Source organism: Rhinolophus sinicus, chromosome 17, assembly GCF_057876585.1.
Source record: "Rhinolophus sinicus isolate RSI-liver-muscle chromosome 17, RSI-T2T, whole genome shotgun sequence".
NCBI classification, from domain to species: Eukaryota; Metazoa; Chordata; class Mammalia; order Chiroptera; family Rhinolophidae; genus Rhinolophus; species Rhinolophus sinicus.
The window spans coordinates 94,888,789-94,905,470 of NC_142517.1; the positions used below are offsets into that span (position 1 = coordinate 94,888,789).

The following is a 16,682-nucleotide window of genomic DNA, read 5'->3' on the forward strand; positions in this document are numbered from 1 at the left end:
CAAGTCCTGTACAAACACTAAATAATTAGTCTTTATAATAACCCTAGCAAGATGCAGTGTAAAACCCCCTGTTTTGTATGGAAATAACTGAGTCATTGTGAATATAGCTATTAAAATCACAGCATAGTTGAAGTGTGTGTGTGGTGATTCTGAAATTTGTGACTTCTGGTTTTTGATTCCTAGGTAAATATATTTACCAATAATACTTTATAAAATGGTGTTTTATAAATGTTGCATTTTAAATTAAATTATAGTTCAGTTTGAAGTGTGTAAAATGCAAACATCTAGTAAGCTACTGACATCTTTAAGTTAGAACATGTGATTTTAGCAACTTGACTTACTTAGTCAGTACATTTTTTTTAATGATCTCCCAGACTTCAAGTCTGCTGAATATTAACTATATAGATGTCGGTACTTATTGGTGCACACCTTTTTCTGGAATACATTACAGATTTTAACTTAAATCTAGTATGCCAAACATACCTTCCCTTTGTCTCCATGACTTAATGTTGTTGTAATAAATACTGGGGAATACCTTGTAATGTTGTTGACTCCTGAAGTGAAGCAATGAAACCACGAAACATTGACTGCAGATTGTCATGAGGGCTTTTCATAGAAAATGCTGTCATGGTGTCCCATGTTTCTGCAAAATGACAAAATGGGAATGTTTTTTAAGCTAGGACCCAATCTGAAAGTAATTCTAACCATTAAAAAACCAGGAATGGAGTATCCCCATTGCTGCAGCCTCACAAAACACAGGCTTGAGACTGTGTTTACATAAGTTTACTCCTCCATCATATATTACTTTAAGAAACAAACAAATACATTGTTATTAATTACTTTTATTCTAGTAATAGCTTCTCCCTCTGTAACATTCTTTATCCACTCAGGTTGAGTGATGTTTGACATTTATCGATACTATATCACTTTTCAAAATGTATAATTTTTTGAAAAAAAGAAAAAAAAGAAACTGCTTTCCAAGGGTAGTGAATAAGAGGTTTGTAAAACCTTCAAAGGTCTAGTAGTTAAGAAAATAAGTGCTTTTACCAGCGTATTTTCTTCCAAGATCTTAACCACAGCATATTTTAAGGCTTAAAAATAAAGTTGCATGCTATAAAAAACATAAGTAAAAAATGACATAATTATTGAAGAGCATTCATAGATATATTCAGTGTCATTTTAAAAAGTAAATATGTATTTTTAGGAAACAGTCATGATTAAATCATAACTTTATATAGAATTGATATTTGCATTTATCATTTAAAAAATCACATTCCTTAGCTTTAGAAGATGATGGTATAGATGGATAATACCTTATGAAATACTATTTTACATGTCATCATTTTAATTTTTCTCTTCAGCAGGTTCAGGTATCTTTCTGTACATTCATCCTTTTCATTGGAATATTTTTAAAAGTTTGAAAGTATTATTTTATCTTAAGAAATATTAAAGAATTTTGAACACATTTGTACCCCAGGTAGCACTTTGGTCTTCTGGGTGATTCTGTGAGCTTACAAGTTACAATGCAAATAGTTATAAAAGCCTTTATGATAAACTTTTATATCTAACTCCCAAAACATCTGTCTTAATATAAAATAACTGCAATAAAACCCTATTTTATTGCCATTTTTGACAAGATGAAGATTAATGTAGTTTCTTAACAGACATCAGCATTTATATAAACTTCACTACAAGGAAAACACCGAAGTTATATCATAGATTCTAGGCACAAAGTATGTACTCCATACAGATGTGTTGAATGAAAGAACAGTAGCTATTTTGAAATTAGATAACGTTTATTTATGTCAGCATGTAAGTGGGCATTAAGATCGAGAACTAGAAGTATCTTAGAAGTGAGTAATATAGTCTCTACTCAAAATTAAAGACTAGTTATTAGTAATTTTGAAAGCAATGAAAGTGGTACATTGTAACAGAGGTACGCTGTTACTGAGCATCTATAAAGTTTCTTTGTCTTTGAGAATATATTTCCTCATGTGTTGTTTCTTCTAGTATACCTTAGTTTTAAAGGATTTCATTGATTTTTTTTTTTCTTTCCACGGTTGAAAGTTTACTACTATTTGCTGCAAGATTTCAGTGACAAAGTAGTCTTTTAAGTAGGAAAAAAAAAATTCCAGGACTACATTATAATCTTCCCCTGTTTTTCCCAAGATACCGTGTTTCCCCAAAAATAAAACCTAGCCGGACCATCTGCTCTAATGCATCTTCTGGAGCAAAGAATTCATGTAAATATGATGGGGTCTTATATGAATTTTTGCTCCAGAAGATGCATTAGAGCTGATGGTCCGGCTAAGTCTTATTTTCGGGGAAACACAGTACCTACTTCTAATTAAAAGACCCATATTTAATTAAAACATTTACTGTGTGGCTTTTTCAGTCATTCTGTTGTTGAAATAAAGCAGAATCATTGAGAAGAGTTAGCACATCAGACATAATCTGAATGATGAACCATAATTCTTAACATGCGCCTGAAAGTTTGAACCGGTCTCTTCCAAACATGGAACCATCTAAGAAAACAGAAGAATGAAGAATATAGTCAAAGAGAGACAGTTGATTTTCAGAAGGGAAATTTCTCATTGAACTTCTTTCCGAATGGAAAGAGGCTGAGATATTAATTATATCATGCATTTAGAATTGTGAGCGTTATATTAAGATAAGACCAGATAGGTGGGCAAGTTGCTAGAGAAGGGTCCTTGGTGGAGCGGAGATCTGTGCTGTAGCTCCCTGCTAAACATTTACAAATTCCTCATTCATGAAGTGAAACAAATACAAGGTCTGACAATTAAGTTCGCGAACTCATCCTAGAAAAAGTGCTACATACCTCATTGCCAAATATCACTACGGTCACCTTCGAAGTACTCCCATTGGGAAACTATGCACCGACACCAGCGCGTAGTCCACCCTTCCAAGCAATTTTGGAACTCTTTTTCTGGACTGGTCATCAGATCTTTGGTCATATTACGCTTGATGTCCTGAATGTCATCAAAATGTCGTCCTTTCAATATTTCTTTTATATTGGGGTAAAGAAAGAAGTCATTGGGGACCAGATCGGGTGAGTAGGGAGGGTGTTCCAATACAGTTATTTGTTTACTGGCTAAAACTTCCCTCACAGACAGTGCCGTGTGAGCTGGTTCATTGTCCTGATGCAAGAGCCACGAATTGTTGGCGAAAAGTTCAGGTCGTCTAACTTTTTCACGCAGCCTTTTCAGCACTTCCAAATAGGAAACTTGGGTAAGTGTTTGGCCAGCTGGTACAAATTCATAATAAATAATCCCTCTGATGTCAAAAAAGGTTAGTGACATCATTGCAACAAGTTTGTGAACTTAATTGTCTGACCTCGTAAATTCACTTTATCAATCACCTTGTTATGAGGACTAAATGAGCAGATACTTGGCGTGGTTCTTTACATAGTCAATGTTCAGGAAACGTCCGCCATTGCTACCATTATTATTATGTTGCTAACATTATCATTAGCATCATTATTATTTATGTGATGTGCGCCACACCCACACCCAGCCTTAGATTACTAATTTCTAAAAGAAAACGTTTGTATCACACATCTCTCAGGCCCCTGACGTCACTGAGACTCTGTGATTCATGAAACCAAAGACATTGTAGTTATTGCAGTTCACAGATGTTCACCACATGATTAGGGAACAACATTAATTTTAGGAGCACTTGAGCCTTTCCACCATCGGGTATTTATGGTACTCCAGTACACGGACTGATATACAATCACCAAAAGTCAAGCTGTCTGCAATAATGGAGTGGATTTATCGGTTATAAAATGGGTTAGATAGAATTGTGTTTTGCAGTAAAGTGGTGACATGGTTTTTATAAGAAAAAAGGAGAGCACTGCATTGGAAATTTCTTCTGGTCTCTTCCGGACAAATAACATAAGCTACTGACAATGTTTCTCAGGGCTCAGTTGCCTCTATTTCATGGGATGGATTAGATGGTGTCAAAGACCCTACGTGTTCTATAATTTTATGTTTATTTAGTTCTGAAATGTTTGACAATGCTCTTAATGAGTGTACAAATATTACACTCTCCATAACAGTTAGAACAATTTCTCTGTAACACCTTTTTTCACTTTGCCCCATCTTCTCAACATTATCCAAATATTCACCACTGAATTTTAGAATCATTTTCTGAAAAGTTGTTTACTGTTTCTGAGAATTGTTTTAAAAGTGATATTTAGTTTTTCAGGAAGACAAATATTATATATTTTGTTTTAAGGGATAAATTTTAGTTAACACTTTTTAGATAAAACCTTCCAGGAGATTAAAAGATTTAGTGAGCTTATGCTTTTCCTCATTTAACAGAATGAAAAACGTTGCGAAACAGTTGAGCCAAATGACATATGCCAACCTGTAAACATGAAACAATTACATGAATATGGAAGAAATGTAATATTAGAACAATCTGTGGTTTTACCAATATTATGTTGTTTGCTTTTTTCAAATTAATATTAAATCTTTTCAAAACTTAGTTACAGATTTTAGAATTTCACACAATTCATACTGTTTCATACTATCAAATTATATACTTTGATTATTAGGGATGCTAGAGAAGAAGAGTTTTTTGTTTTTGTTTTTGTTTTAAAGGATCCATATTTGAGAATACATATGGATACCATAGGTTTTTCTGCCAAGATGCTGCCAATCATTTGAATTCAGTTTTTAATCACTTAAATATATACATGAATTAAGAAAATTGGATAATTTAACTAAAAATTCATACTGTTTGCTAATGTGACACATACTTTACCCAAAGGGAAATGTTCAGGACAAGTATAAGGAAGAAAAGTTGCTTTCATAGAAAAGAAAAAAAATCTTAAATTCATAACTATGCAGGGTTGCCTGTAGCCATAGGCAATAGTAGAGTTTTATGCTTTACAGCTGCAAAAATAATTACATGAGCGTTATCTCAGCAACAATCTTTAATGGATTACATTTGTTAGCTTTTCATTATAGACTGAAAAACTCAAATGACATAGTAAATCGAAAAGAAATTTTGATTTATCTGACTTAGACCTTTGATATTATGAAAGACATTTTATTAGCCATTGGTTTATTTGAGATACAATCTCAATTTGTAAATTAGATATAGTTTTACCTTTGGTTTTAAGCTCACCAAGTAGAAAAATTGTGCAAATTATTTATTTTTATTTGAAACACATTTTACTTTTGCATTTCTCAAGGGCGTTAAAATTTTTCAGAGATGTTATCTTAGATTAATAAGGTGATCTAGTAAAGGCACACACTGTTAAGCTCAATTATTTGCTTTTTCTGTAAACCTTTCATTTTATTTGTGGTATATTTGTAATACCTAATAGTAATATAAGTTTATAACCAGTGAAGGTCTTCATACTCTTTTTTTTTTTTTTTTTTATGTAGTAACAGCAGTTCAGCAAGGTTTACCTTTGTGTCTACGTATTTTATTAATAAATAGTGTTCAGCACTGAAGTTAGACCAGTGTGGTGCAAGTATACTTCCTTTTCTCTTCTTTCTTTTCTTTCCAAAGACGAGGTCCTAAATCTTCTCTTTGAAGTACTGTTTTCCAAATGTTTATGTAGTCAGAGTTGTAACCAAGTTGTCTCAATATGCAGATTTAAAAATTGTTTTGTTTGAGTGTATGTTAAGGCTTACTCAGATGTGAGTACATACTTAGTATAAAGGAAGGAAAAGTAGAGAATTAGAAGAGAAAAAGACTGGATTTTGTAAAGCTCTAAGCTTGTTCGAGGTTTTGAAACCAAAATTTCAGTGACGTTTGCAGGCACAGTTTGAGCATAAGTTTTTTTACATTGTTATACTTCATACATGAGAGTATTTTTACATGCCATTGGAATGGAAAGACATTCATTTCAGTACAAATCTGTAGCCTCAAACATTCAATTCAATAGACTGTAAAAGATAAATAATAGTTATCACTGCAAATCTATGCACTTAACATATCAACAAACATTTTAAGTACCATCTTAAATTAGATTGCTAAAATTGTTCACGTTTTATTGTACACAGGGGGATAACAAAGTGAGAGAAAGATAACTAACATTTTTAGACTTTTATCGAAGCCTTTGTAAGTAGTGAAAGAGAGGTTCTGTTCAAGATTACCTATCTAGTAAATGACAGAGTTATGATTTAAGACTAAGTGGTGGCAAATAGTTCATGATTTCTTGATGTTAACAAGGTACAGAGGACAATTTTACGGCATGAACTATTTTTGAAATACATACTTGTTTTATTTTCCACATTTTATTCCAACAGATACAAAGTGAGTAATGCTGCTTATTTTACAGTATACTAATATTACATTAGTATCCAGTTGAGATTATAGTAATAAATTGTTTTCTCCTCTCCTCTAAAATACACAGTTAATAATATAAATGGGGTTAATAATATATGTCACCCTGAATAGGTTTTAGGATTAAATTAAATAATATTTACCCCCCACCCCCGCAAAAAAACAAAAAAAAACAAACCCAAACCAAAAAATACAGAACACGCAAAGTGACGTTGTTGGTAGCAGGGCTGTGATTGTCACTGGAGCCTTCTAACACTGTCTCTTACTCAGTGATAATGGAATAAGCACAGTATTTTGAATACAGTCACTTTGCAAACTTATCCAAAGTATTTATAATGAGCATATTTAAATTATACTGATTGTATATCCTTATACACTAGTTTGAAATATCTCAACTATCTCAATTGAATGAATGTTTGGAAGTGTATTTATTTTTGCTTTTAATATTTTGGTTTGCATGTGTATGTAATGGATTTAATAATAGAAAGCTTCATCCCAATGTGTCATGTAAATAAAAGGTTCTGTTCCTGAGCACATGGATGAGAAAATGTAGGCAGCTTGCAGAGAAGAAAAGCAAGTTAAAGATAAGCCGAATGCTTGCTGTGAAGGCATGAAGCAGCAAAACACTCTTGCCCACTGGCTTGAAAAGAATATCAAATTATGCCTGTTGTGTAAGGTCAGATATCTTTATTAAATTGCATATGTGCGTAAGTAGATATAGATTTTCCAAGATGCATGTAGATAGCTATTAGGAGTAGTTTATTATAATCAATGTCTCTTTTGTTGAATTTCAGTGATCAGGACTGTATATATCACTCTTGAGTGTAATGATTTAATCTCGTTGCTGCAGTACTGCGGGATGACTTCAGACAAAACCCTTCCGATGTCATGGTGGCCGTGGGAGAGCCTGCAGTGATGGAATGCCAGCCTCCACGAGGCCATCCTGAACCCACCATTTCATGGAAGAAAGATGGCTCTCCACTGGATGATAAAGATGAAAGAATAACTGTGAGTATTTAATTCAGCAGTGGGGAACATTTATAGATCTAACTGTTTATATCTCCACCAAAGAAAGAGAAAAAAGGGACTTTTCTTAAAAAATATACATATGGGGTTTGCCTTAGCTCCCTCTTTTAATTTTTTTTTTAAATTAAAGATATTTTAATTCTCCCCATGTTGACATGAAAATAAGTGAGGAAATTCATGTTGCTTAGTTTGGAGATTAGGAAAAGAAAACTATAATTTCTATGTTAATGTCTTAAAATTAACACTTTTGTGTAACTTAATTATTGTAACTCAGGGTGTATCACATTTCCATGTATAGCAGTAAAAATTATATATATAAAAGAAAAAAGTCAGTAATATGTTTCCAGAAGGCCTCCTAAGTCACTGAAGGATTTTTTTCTCTTTCTACTGTTTGAATTGCTTTTCTGTTCTATAGAGTTTAGTGTTGTGTCCTGAAAAATAAAATCTGATTCTGAATGATGGTTAATGATGGATTTCCTCGTTCCAGAATAAAATTGTGTCACTTGATTATTAGATTTCAAATTGCTGCTGTGATCCACGCAGAGAAGCCTGCCCTCTGTAGCAATGTGTATTTTCTTCTTAATATATGACTCTGCTTTTTCTGTGTTTTCCTACCTTGAAAGATGTTTACTGAAGGACCTGAATAACCAAGCTCTCATTACCTCTACTATCACACAGTATTCCCCTTTATTCTTTTCTTTGTTCTGCACATACTCTCTGTCCATTGTGAGAATTCTTTGGCCAAGATTTAAAGTTCCCCAGGATAATGCATGTGCTAAATTTGTGAGAGAACAAAGTCAGAACACAGACCACATATTCCTAGTAAATGCTTGCACTATTTATGAACAACCAGTTAGCAGATTAGCATGAAAATTAAACAGTTGGAAAAAAAGAGAAGGTTGCGGCAGACAAGGTTTTAGGAACCTTGAAAGAAAATCAAGCATTTTTCCTGCACTGATTTGATTTAGAATGAGTCTTCAAAGGATTTTGTAATTCTAGGAATTGGGGTAAGCATAACCTAGCTCTACTTTTAAGAGGTGCTGAAAAATCACATGACAAAGTGAACTTACGTGAAAACATTGGTTTTAGGAAATGGAATCGAACACAGGGAATGGAGAGCAGAAGGACAAATGCTTCTCTTAGTAGTGATAACAGATTCCTTTTAGACTGATGCACAAGTAAGATAATATTTTCCCGTAAAAACATCCTTTCAGTCATTTAATGATCATTATCTGTAAGTCCGATTTCCCTGAGCTAATGATTCAAACACGTGAAAACCATTATTATCCATCTCTTCTCTCAGGTCTTTCCTGATTACCTATTTGTGTTTATTACAAATTAATGATAAAATTCTCAACATTGGAGATGCAGCATTAAACAGCTATCAGTGAATCACGGAATTTATGTGACTCAGTGTACAGATCAAACCAAAATATATAGTATAATGTATAGTATGTTAGACTAATAAGTCCTATAAAATAAACTAGTAAAGGTATAGACACATTAATTTGGATTGAGGAAGGATTTCACTTTTAAATAGGATAACCAGAGAATGCCTCCCATAAAGATATAAGACCCAGCATTATATTATATTATATTGTATTGTATTGTATTATATTATATTATATTATATTACATTATATTATATTATATTACATTATATTATACTGCGTCTTATAATAAAATAAGACTGGGTATTATATTATATATATTATGTTATATTATATTATATTAAGACTAGGTCTTATAGTAAAATAAGACCGGGTCTTATATTAATTTTTGCTCCAAAGACTCATTAGAGCTGATTGTCCAGCTAGGTCTTATTTTTGGGGAAACACGGTAGCATCAGGGGTAACAACTAGCCAGACGGGGTAGGACCTTAGAGGCCTTGTACATAGTTTGGCTGTTCTCCTGAACAAGGCGAAAAGCATCAGAAGTTTCTCAGCAGAATCCTTGGCTGTCTTGAGAGCACACTGAATGGTGATAATGGCAGAAGCAAGGAGACAAGTTGGCAGCTTTGGCAGTAATCTAGGCAAGAGGGAAATAGTGGTTTGGACCAGTCTGCTAGGAGGGGAGGTCGTGAGACGTAGTTAGATTCTGGATTTGCCCTGAAGGAACAGCCATCAGAATTTGCTAACAGATTGGATATGGCTTGTCAGAAAAAAAGAAGAGTCAAGGATTACCTTAATTGATTGGTCCGAGTATCTGAAAAGATTGAGATGGCATTAACTGAGATTCCACTGACTGTAGAAGAAGGGGTGGAAGGTGTCAAGAGTTCAGTTGTAGACATTGTAATTAGAAATTATTATTAGATATCCTCATGTGAACGCCAAATAGGCAATGGGAAACATGACTCAGAAATTCAGAGTTGAGGTTGAGGGTGGAGAAAAAATTAAGCTGTGGTAGACATAACAAGTACTTCTTACTGTGCAACCCTCCCCTCCTTCTGGGCAGGTGGAAGACTTTCCCACCCAGTTCCTTGCTGTTACAGCAGACCGATTTGACTAGTTGAGCTTCATGGGCTGTGAGTGGAAATAAATACTGTTGAGTGCACCTCCTGCACTCTTTACCATGTGGCATTCAAGGAGTCCACATGTGCCCGGTAGGTAGACTCATTAGAGCTGATTGTCCAGCTATGTCTTATTTTTGGGGAACACCCAAAATATTTTTGGTGGACGCCACCCCGGCCTGGGTCTTGAGTCAAGGTCAACAGAACTTTCCACTGCACACCTCCATCTTCCCATGGTGGACATGGAGAATGAATGAGAAATAAATCTTTGTTGTATTAAGTCACAGAGAATTCTTACCACAGACTAATGCAGCCTATTCTGAGTAATATGGGAGTCATCAGCATGTGCATATTATTTAAAAACAGGAGAATGAAATTCACCAAAAAGTTTTTGTTTTGCGTGTGTGTGCATGTGTAAATCTGTACATTTTTTGTAATAGTGACAGCTTAACACCGCAATAGTAAATGAGATTTTTAAAAGATTTTTAAAAGATTGTCTTGTTGTATCATGTATTGAATTACAAAAAAATTATGGTTTATGTCAAAATGTTTAATTTATTGTTGGATCTTCATTTACCTTCTGTTGTCCAGAGGGTACTATCCTATAATTATTAAAGAGTACCAGTTCCCCCACATATAAGTAGTTCAGAGTCAGTATTATAAAAACCACCGCCAATCAGGAATAAAACAATTTAAAGTTGCAATAACCTATGACTATGAAGCGATGCCAGGATGTTGATGTACAAATAATTTTAAAATCATTTAAATGCTGCCAAAATGATGATTCACAATAATGTTCCATATGCTAGGAAGTTGTAACATATGAAACTTTTACTATTTCTGAGACCATCTGTGTGTTTTGTATAAATTATGACTGTTAAACTGATAAAACACTAGAGGTAAAAAGCACATTTATACATTCAGGAAACTGAATAGATGAAAAATCAACAGTTTGGGTTTAAAATGACAGTTCTTATTGAGATCATAATTGTTTTTGTTTTATTTTCTTCCTTTAGGCAAAACTAAAATTGAGTAATTACAACAAAAACTTAAGACAGCAACAGAATGCCTGAGGTTATTACCAATGCTTTTTATTCAAAAATTGAAAGTAAATTCTTAAGACATGTTGGTTATTAAGTATTTCATATGCGTCTTCTTTCCCAAGCTTTGTTTTCAAATGATTGTTTTCATTTCTATTGTTAATGGACTTTGCCAAATGTGTTGAGTAGAGTCGAAATGGAGATTAAAGCACATAATATCTTTAAGAAAGGCAAGTGAAGATTGCACGGTTATTGCTACAGTTTTGGTTACAGGAATTTCTAGACTTCTTTAATGTGGTGGCTTTCTTTGTTGAAAACTTCAAGTACGACCTTCCCAGCTGTGAGAACAAAGACACACCCTACAGAAAAGGGGAAATATGTAATTGAATTGTAGCTGCACCTGTATTTTTGATGTTAAGTCATTTCTTTTTACATTGACCTGGATTCTGAGCCAAATTTTAGATCTATGATGATTATAAACCAGGAATATGTAAATAGCATTTTCATATTGCCTACCTGACAGGACAATCTTTTAGAACTCTTTTGGCACATATTTCTTAGAATAATTTGAAGGAGGCCTTAGATGATGTTTGTCTGTACTGTTCTCTTTTTCTTTTTTTCCCTAAACATGAGTATTTATATTTAGAGTTAGAAATAGAGTTTAACTGGCAGAATGTATTAAATAGATTTACTTCATATGTCCAAAACTTAGTCATAACCATTATTATTAATAAATGAAATTTCCTCATAGAGAGATGAGAGTACCAAAGACTTCTTTTTGACATAGAACAACATTCAGACATACCTTTCAGAAAGTGATATATTTATTTCATTTTATTACATTACAATTTAGAATTATTGTACTTACATTCGAGATTATTTTATAAAGTTGTAAAATTGAGTGGTAAGACTCCGGGTTGGAAAGTAATACCAAATATTGAAAAAAACAACTGGTGTTCAATCAAAAAATACTCTCAAATTAAGAAAAAGTTCATTACAGTTGAAAGTAAACAGAAGTACTTTCCTAGAGTATAAAATGCCTTAGTTATGTATAATGATGGTCAATAACAGGACTATGTTGAGTAAAAAAGCTGACAAGTAGACCCGAAAAGGCCTAAGAAAAAATTTAGTATGGGTTTGGATTTCTGAATGGAGCTAATAGTCATTGGTAGTAAGCGAAGAGAAAGTTACTGATGCAAAAACGTTGTGAAAAGGTATTAAATTTATTTAAAAATTTGCGACTTGTTTTACACTTGTTGACCTGAGTGATTTTAATATTTCTATCTTAATGAAAAGTTAAGTGTGTTATGAATCAGCACAGTTGTTGGGGTCACACACGATTGCATAATGTCTGAAGCGCCAGTTTCCCATACCTTTTTATTGGGTCTCCGGGATATGAGCATCCTCGTGGTGGTAGGTACTGGAATTGCAGGCATAGAGACAACAGCCTATATCTTGTGTAAGATAGCTTGTAAGTAAAACTATTTAATTAATTATTGTAAACATCAGAATAAATGTATTCATAAACTAAAATATTAAGGTATTCAGTAGTACCTAGGTGGTAACTAATGGAACAACAGCCAACTACCGTGTTTCCCCAAAAATAAGACCTAGCCGGACAATCAGCTCCAATGCGTCTTTTGGAGCAAAAATTAATATAAGACCCATTCTTGTTTTACTATAAGACCCGGTATATAATAAATATAATATAATATAATATAATGTAATGTAATGTAATGTAATATAATATAATATAATATAATATAATATAATGTAATGTAATGTAATATAATACCGGGTCTTATATTAATTTTTGCTCCAAGAGACGCATTAGAGCTGATTGTCTGGCTAAGTTTTATTTTCTGAGAAATGGTATGTCGTTTACCTCAACATATAAATTAGGGTGGCAAACTGATACCATTATTTTAATAAAACCAAGTGATAGTTGCGTTTATATATGAAAACTGATGATTTATAACTAAGAATTAAAACTCAATCTGAAATCTTCAAACAAATGTGCCATGTTTTAGAAATGGTTATTGTCGGGACACCAGTAATTTACTAATCTACTATACAGTAATAACAGTAGCTACTGTGTTTTGAGTCCCTGCCATGTACCAGATGCTTTATATTATTTATCTCATTTCATCCCTCTGAAAACTCAGTAAGCCATTTCTTTCCATTATGGCACACATATCAGTCAATTCAGTCTAGAGAAGATGATGATGGTGATGATGATGGGGATGATAGTAAACACTTAATACAACACTTACTGTGCGCCAGACCCTATGCTAAGCACTTTATATATATGGACTCATTTAATCCTGACGACAGCCCTGTCAGATAAATACCAAAATTTCACTAATGCAATAGTTAATTTCAAGTTGTCTGGGGGTACTATTATGGGACAACTGGCTTTTGTTTACTTATAACATTTCCTATTCAAATTGTAATGACAGTAACTCTTATCTTCCACTGTGAAATACTGCCTCTAAGTTTGCAATGGTTTGGATAGGTTAGTTCACACAGTAGAGGTTATGGTCTTGAAACTAAGCTTGGTACATTTGAGAATTAGTACATAGTATGTTTAGTAATAGAAACTATAACATAGCAAAAATCTATAAAATTTTAAATTTAGTAGTTTCACAAAAGATGGCACAAAAATGGTCAGGTTCGACCAAAGGTTGTAGTTCCGACAAGCTAAAATTATTTATTCTGGACACTAGATATTTTACATCAAAAGATATTAGGAGATTATCTAAGGAGGATAATAAATAACTATTCACCATTTGGCATTTAGGGAAAGAGGGTTTATATTAAAAAGAACAGTATGAATCAACAAATGATTCAACTGAGTGAGCTTTATAGTTAACTGTCCAAATCATGGATTGGCCAGATTGTAATATCCGCTATACACATTTTTAAAAGTTATTGCTAAAAATTTCATCAATTATGAGAAAATATATAATGAATGGGATATTGAGTTAAGAAAACTTTATTGATGTAATAGCTTGGCAATTTTGTGTATATACAATAAGATATAGTAAAAACTAATACAGAAACAATACAATGTAAACAGTGAGATCTACCTAGACTCAATTCTGAAATTCCAGAGTTAGTTTCTTCATAATAACCTTTGACTATCATTTATCCTGAATAATTTTATTTTAGCATTTAAAAGAAGAGCTTAAAATACATTCATCTTTTTATGTTTGAAATTCTTAGCTTTTAAGCTAAAATTTAGAGATGACTAAAATATGCTTTTTTTCATTTTCTAGGTATGTGGCTTTGTGATATAAACATTTTTTAATTACTTGCATTATTCGTTGAGATAAGCTATGCCTTGAATTTTTTATTCCTTTTCCTATCCTGAGTGTAGCATGCTATAAATATTCTATATGTTTTACAGATTTTGTTTTTGCTTAATTGGAAAAAAAATTTGGATGACGGGGAAATAATTTTATTATGTTGCTTATTTCCATCAAAACCATAGTCCAACCAGAAACCATTTTATTGTCAATTTCTTCTACTTAATCACATAACTTTATTAAGATTTAATTTATTCATCTTTGGAAAATGTGGGAAAAAAATTTACAGCATGTGTTTTAACATAATGAGCAAGTGTACTTAGTAGCCTTTTTTTTTTTTTTTTTTTTACTTTTTACTTAGATGGTATAATCAACCATCTAAGGTTGGAGGGAAAACATTGCTTCTGGGAAAACTGGGACAGTTGGTCACTCTAAGCCTAGATGGCTTAAAGGAATTGATTTCTGCATGAATGAGAAATCACATTTATGTAATGTATGTAAAAAGTAGTTAAATAGAATTTCAAGTATATAATTTTTAATAAGCAAATTAAGGATTGGAAAATCATTAGTCAAATTTGGAGAAAAAAATCAGATACACACACACACACACACACACTGCTTCCTATTCCCGTGCTAAAGAGGCACAATTGTTAAAATGCAACATGTCATCAGTTCTTTTTCCAGTCCTTTTCTGCTTCCTCTGTGTCTTTATAGGTTTCTTTGATTTCCCTTTTTGGTGTGATATTTTGGTAAAAAGCAGCTGACTCACATCCCATCCAAATCCCCAGTGTCCCCCGGAGCCTTCACAAATTTGGCATTCAGCCCTCTCCTTGCCAATTGCTTCCTTTCCCCCAAATTCCCACATGTCTCCTTCCTAAGCCAGCTGCTCCTCCTCCCTTCCTTCGATTAGTGCTTTCCTCTGGTCATCCAATTTCTTTCATTGTTCAGTGTCTGTTGTTTCCTTTTCCTCTCTTCTGCGCTGGAGGAAGTCAACCTACTTAATGCAGCTGTTGTCATAGAGCCCCTTTTCCCTGAGAAGTTAAGTTTGTGTTCCTGCAAAATAAATATGTAGTTCTGTGTGTGAAGGTCAAAGGAAACTAACTGGTGTAGGGAACCAGAATTTTTTTTCTGTCCATCTTTCATAAAGAATCATACTCATGATATATTTTAACTTTTAAGAAATACAAATTGTATCCATGATTTAAATTGAAGTGAAATCAATATAAATTTATAATATGAAGCATGGCACCGAAGAAATGAGTTAAAAAAGAAAATTTGTGGCCTACCCTACTTCTTAATTTTTAGATTTAATAATTGAAGCACAGTAGATTAATAGAGGAAAACAATCTTAGGCATTAGAAGACCACATTATAATTTCAGGTTTCAACACCTATTAAGTGCATGCTCTTATGCACACTTTGATCTCTATAAATTCCATTGTTTCCATTTGAGATACGAATTGTCTAATCATACCTATGTATTGGTTACCATATTGTTGCGGGAATCCAATGAGAAAATACGTGTTATAATAAATTCCATTCATTGTAAATGGTGATATACTCTGTACATACTAGTACTGGGTGTTTTGGGTATTGTGTTTGCATACCTGCCTGAACTATGGATATGAAAACCTTGATGGAATAGGAAAGTTAGAAACTGTTTGTATCAGCAATTTCAACTTCTCCAAATAAACAAGACCGTATAAATGTATATGAAAAGAGATTCAGCATTTATGTTCATCTAAAGTTCTATCTACTGCTGATTCACAACTGTGAGAAAATTCCCAGTTTTGCAGAATCACCATGAGTATTTAAGTGTTGGTGATTATTATGAGTAAGTACAGTATTTAGACTAACACTCATATTAAGAAACACATTTGTCACCTTTATTGTGAAATGGAACTACAAGAGAATTCAGCCCTACTGCCCTCTGGCAGTTCCTATGTGTAATAAATTAACTTTTCTCCTGTGAATCATGCAGAACAGTTCTAGATAATGTACCATTTTAGGGTCATTTACAAATGCTGTGATTCCGATGAGTTATGCTGGTTGAGAAAGGCTGGTGTAGCTTCCTAAGGAACATCCGGAACCTTTCCGAAAACTTCTAATTCTGTTTAAATAACTACACATATACTCACCGTGTTTGGACACTGAAACTAGAAAAAAGAAAGCCAAGCGTTCCGGACTTACTTGGGAAAGCCTCTTATGTGTGAAACTCCTTTTTGAAACTGCACAAACAACTAGACCTTGGGCAAGTTCTTTAATTGTTGAAACTGTTGAGATAATATCTTTCCTGACTATTTATTAGCATCGTTATGAGAATGAAACCAGAGCACATCAATGACAGCCTCATTGTAAGGTGCTATTGTAAGGATTTCAGTCTTGATTTCCAATTAATGTTCATTCTGCATTGATATTAATAACTTAGAGAAGTGACAGACCAGAGATTTTCAACTTCAGAATTAAAAAGAACTCT

The 16,682-nt window shown here is 33.2% G+C and overlaps 1 protein-coding gene across 8 annotated transcripts in view; it reads left to right on the plus strand.

Annotated features, from left to right (window-relative positions):
- ROBO1 (roundabout guidance receptor 1) overlaps positions 1 to 16,682 on the plus strand; it is a 1,115,129-nt gene that overhangs the window by 969,063 nt on the left and 129,384 nt on the right. For all 8 annotated transcript variants that reach the window (XM_019750008.3, XM_074333370.2, XM_074333356.2 and 5 more), the window contains one exon: positions 7,175 to 7,332. In XM_019750008.3, the coding sequence (XP_019605567.1) occupies positions 7,175 to 7,332 (158 nt within the window). The remainder of the gene's footprint in view (positions 1 to 7,174; positions 7,333 to 16,682) is intronic.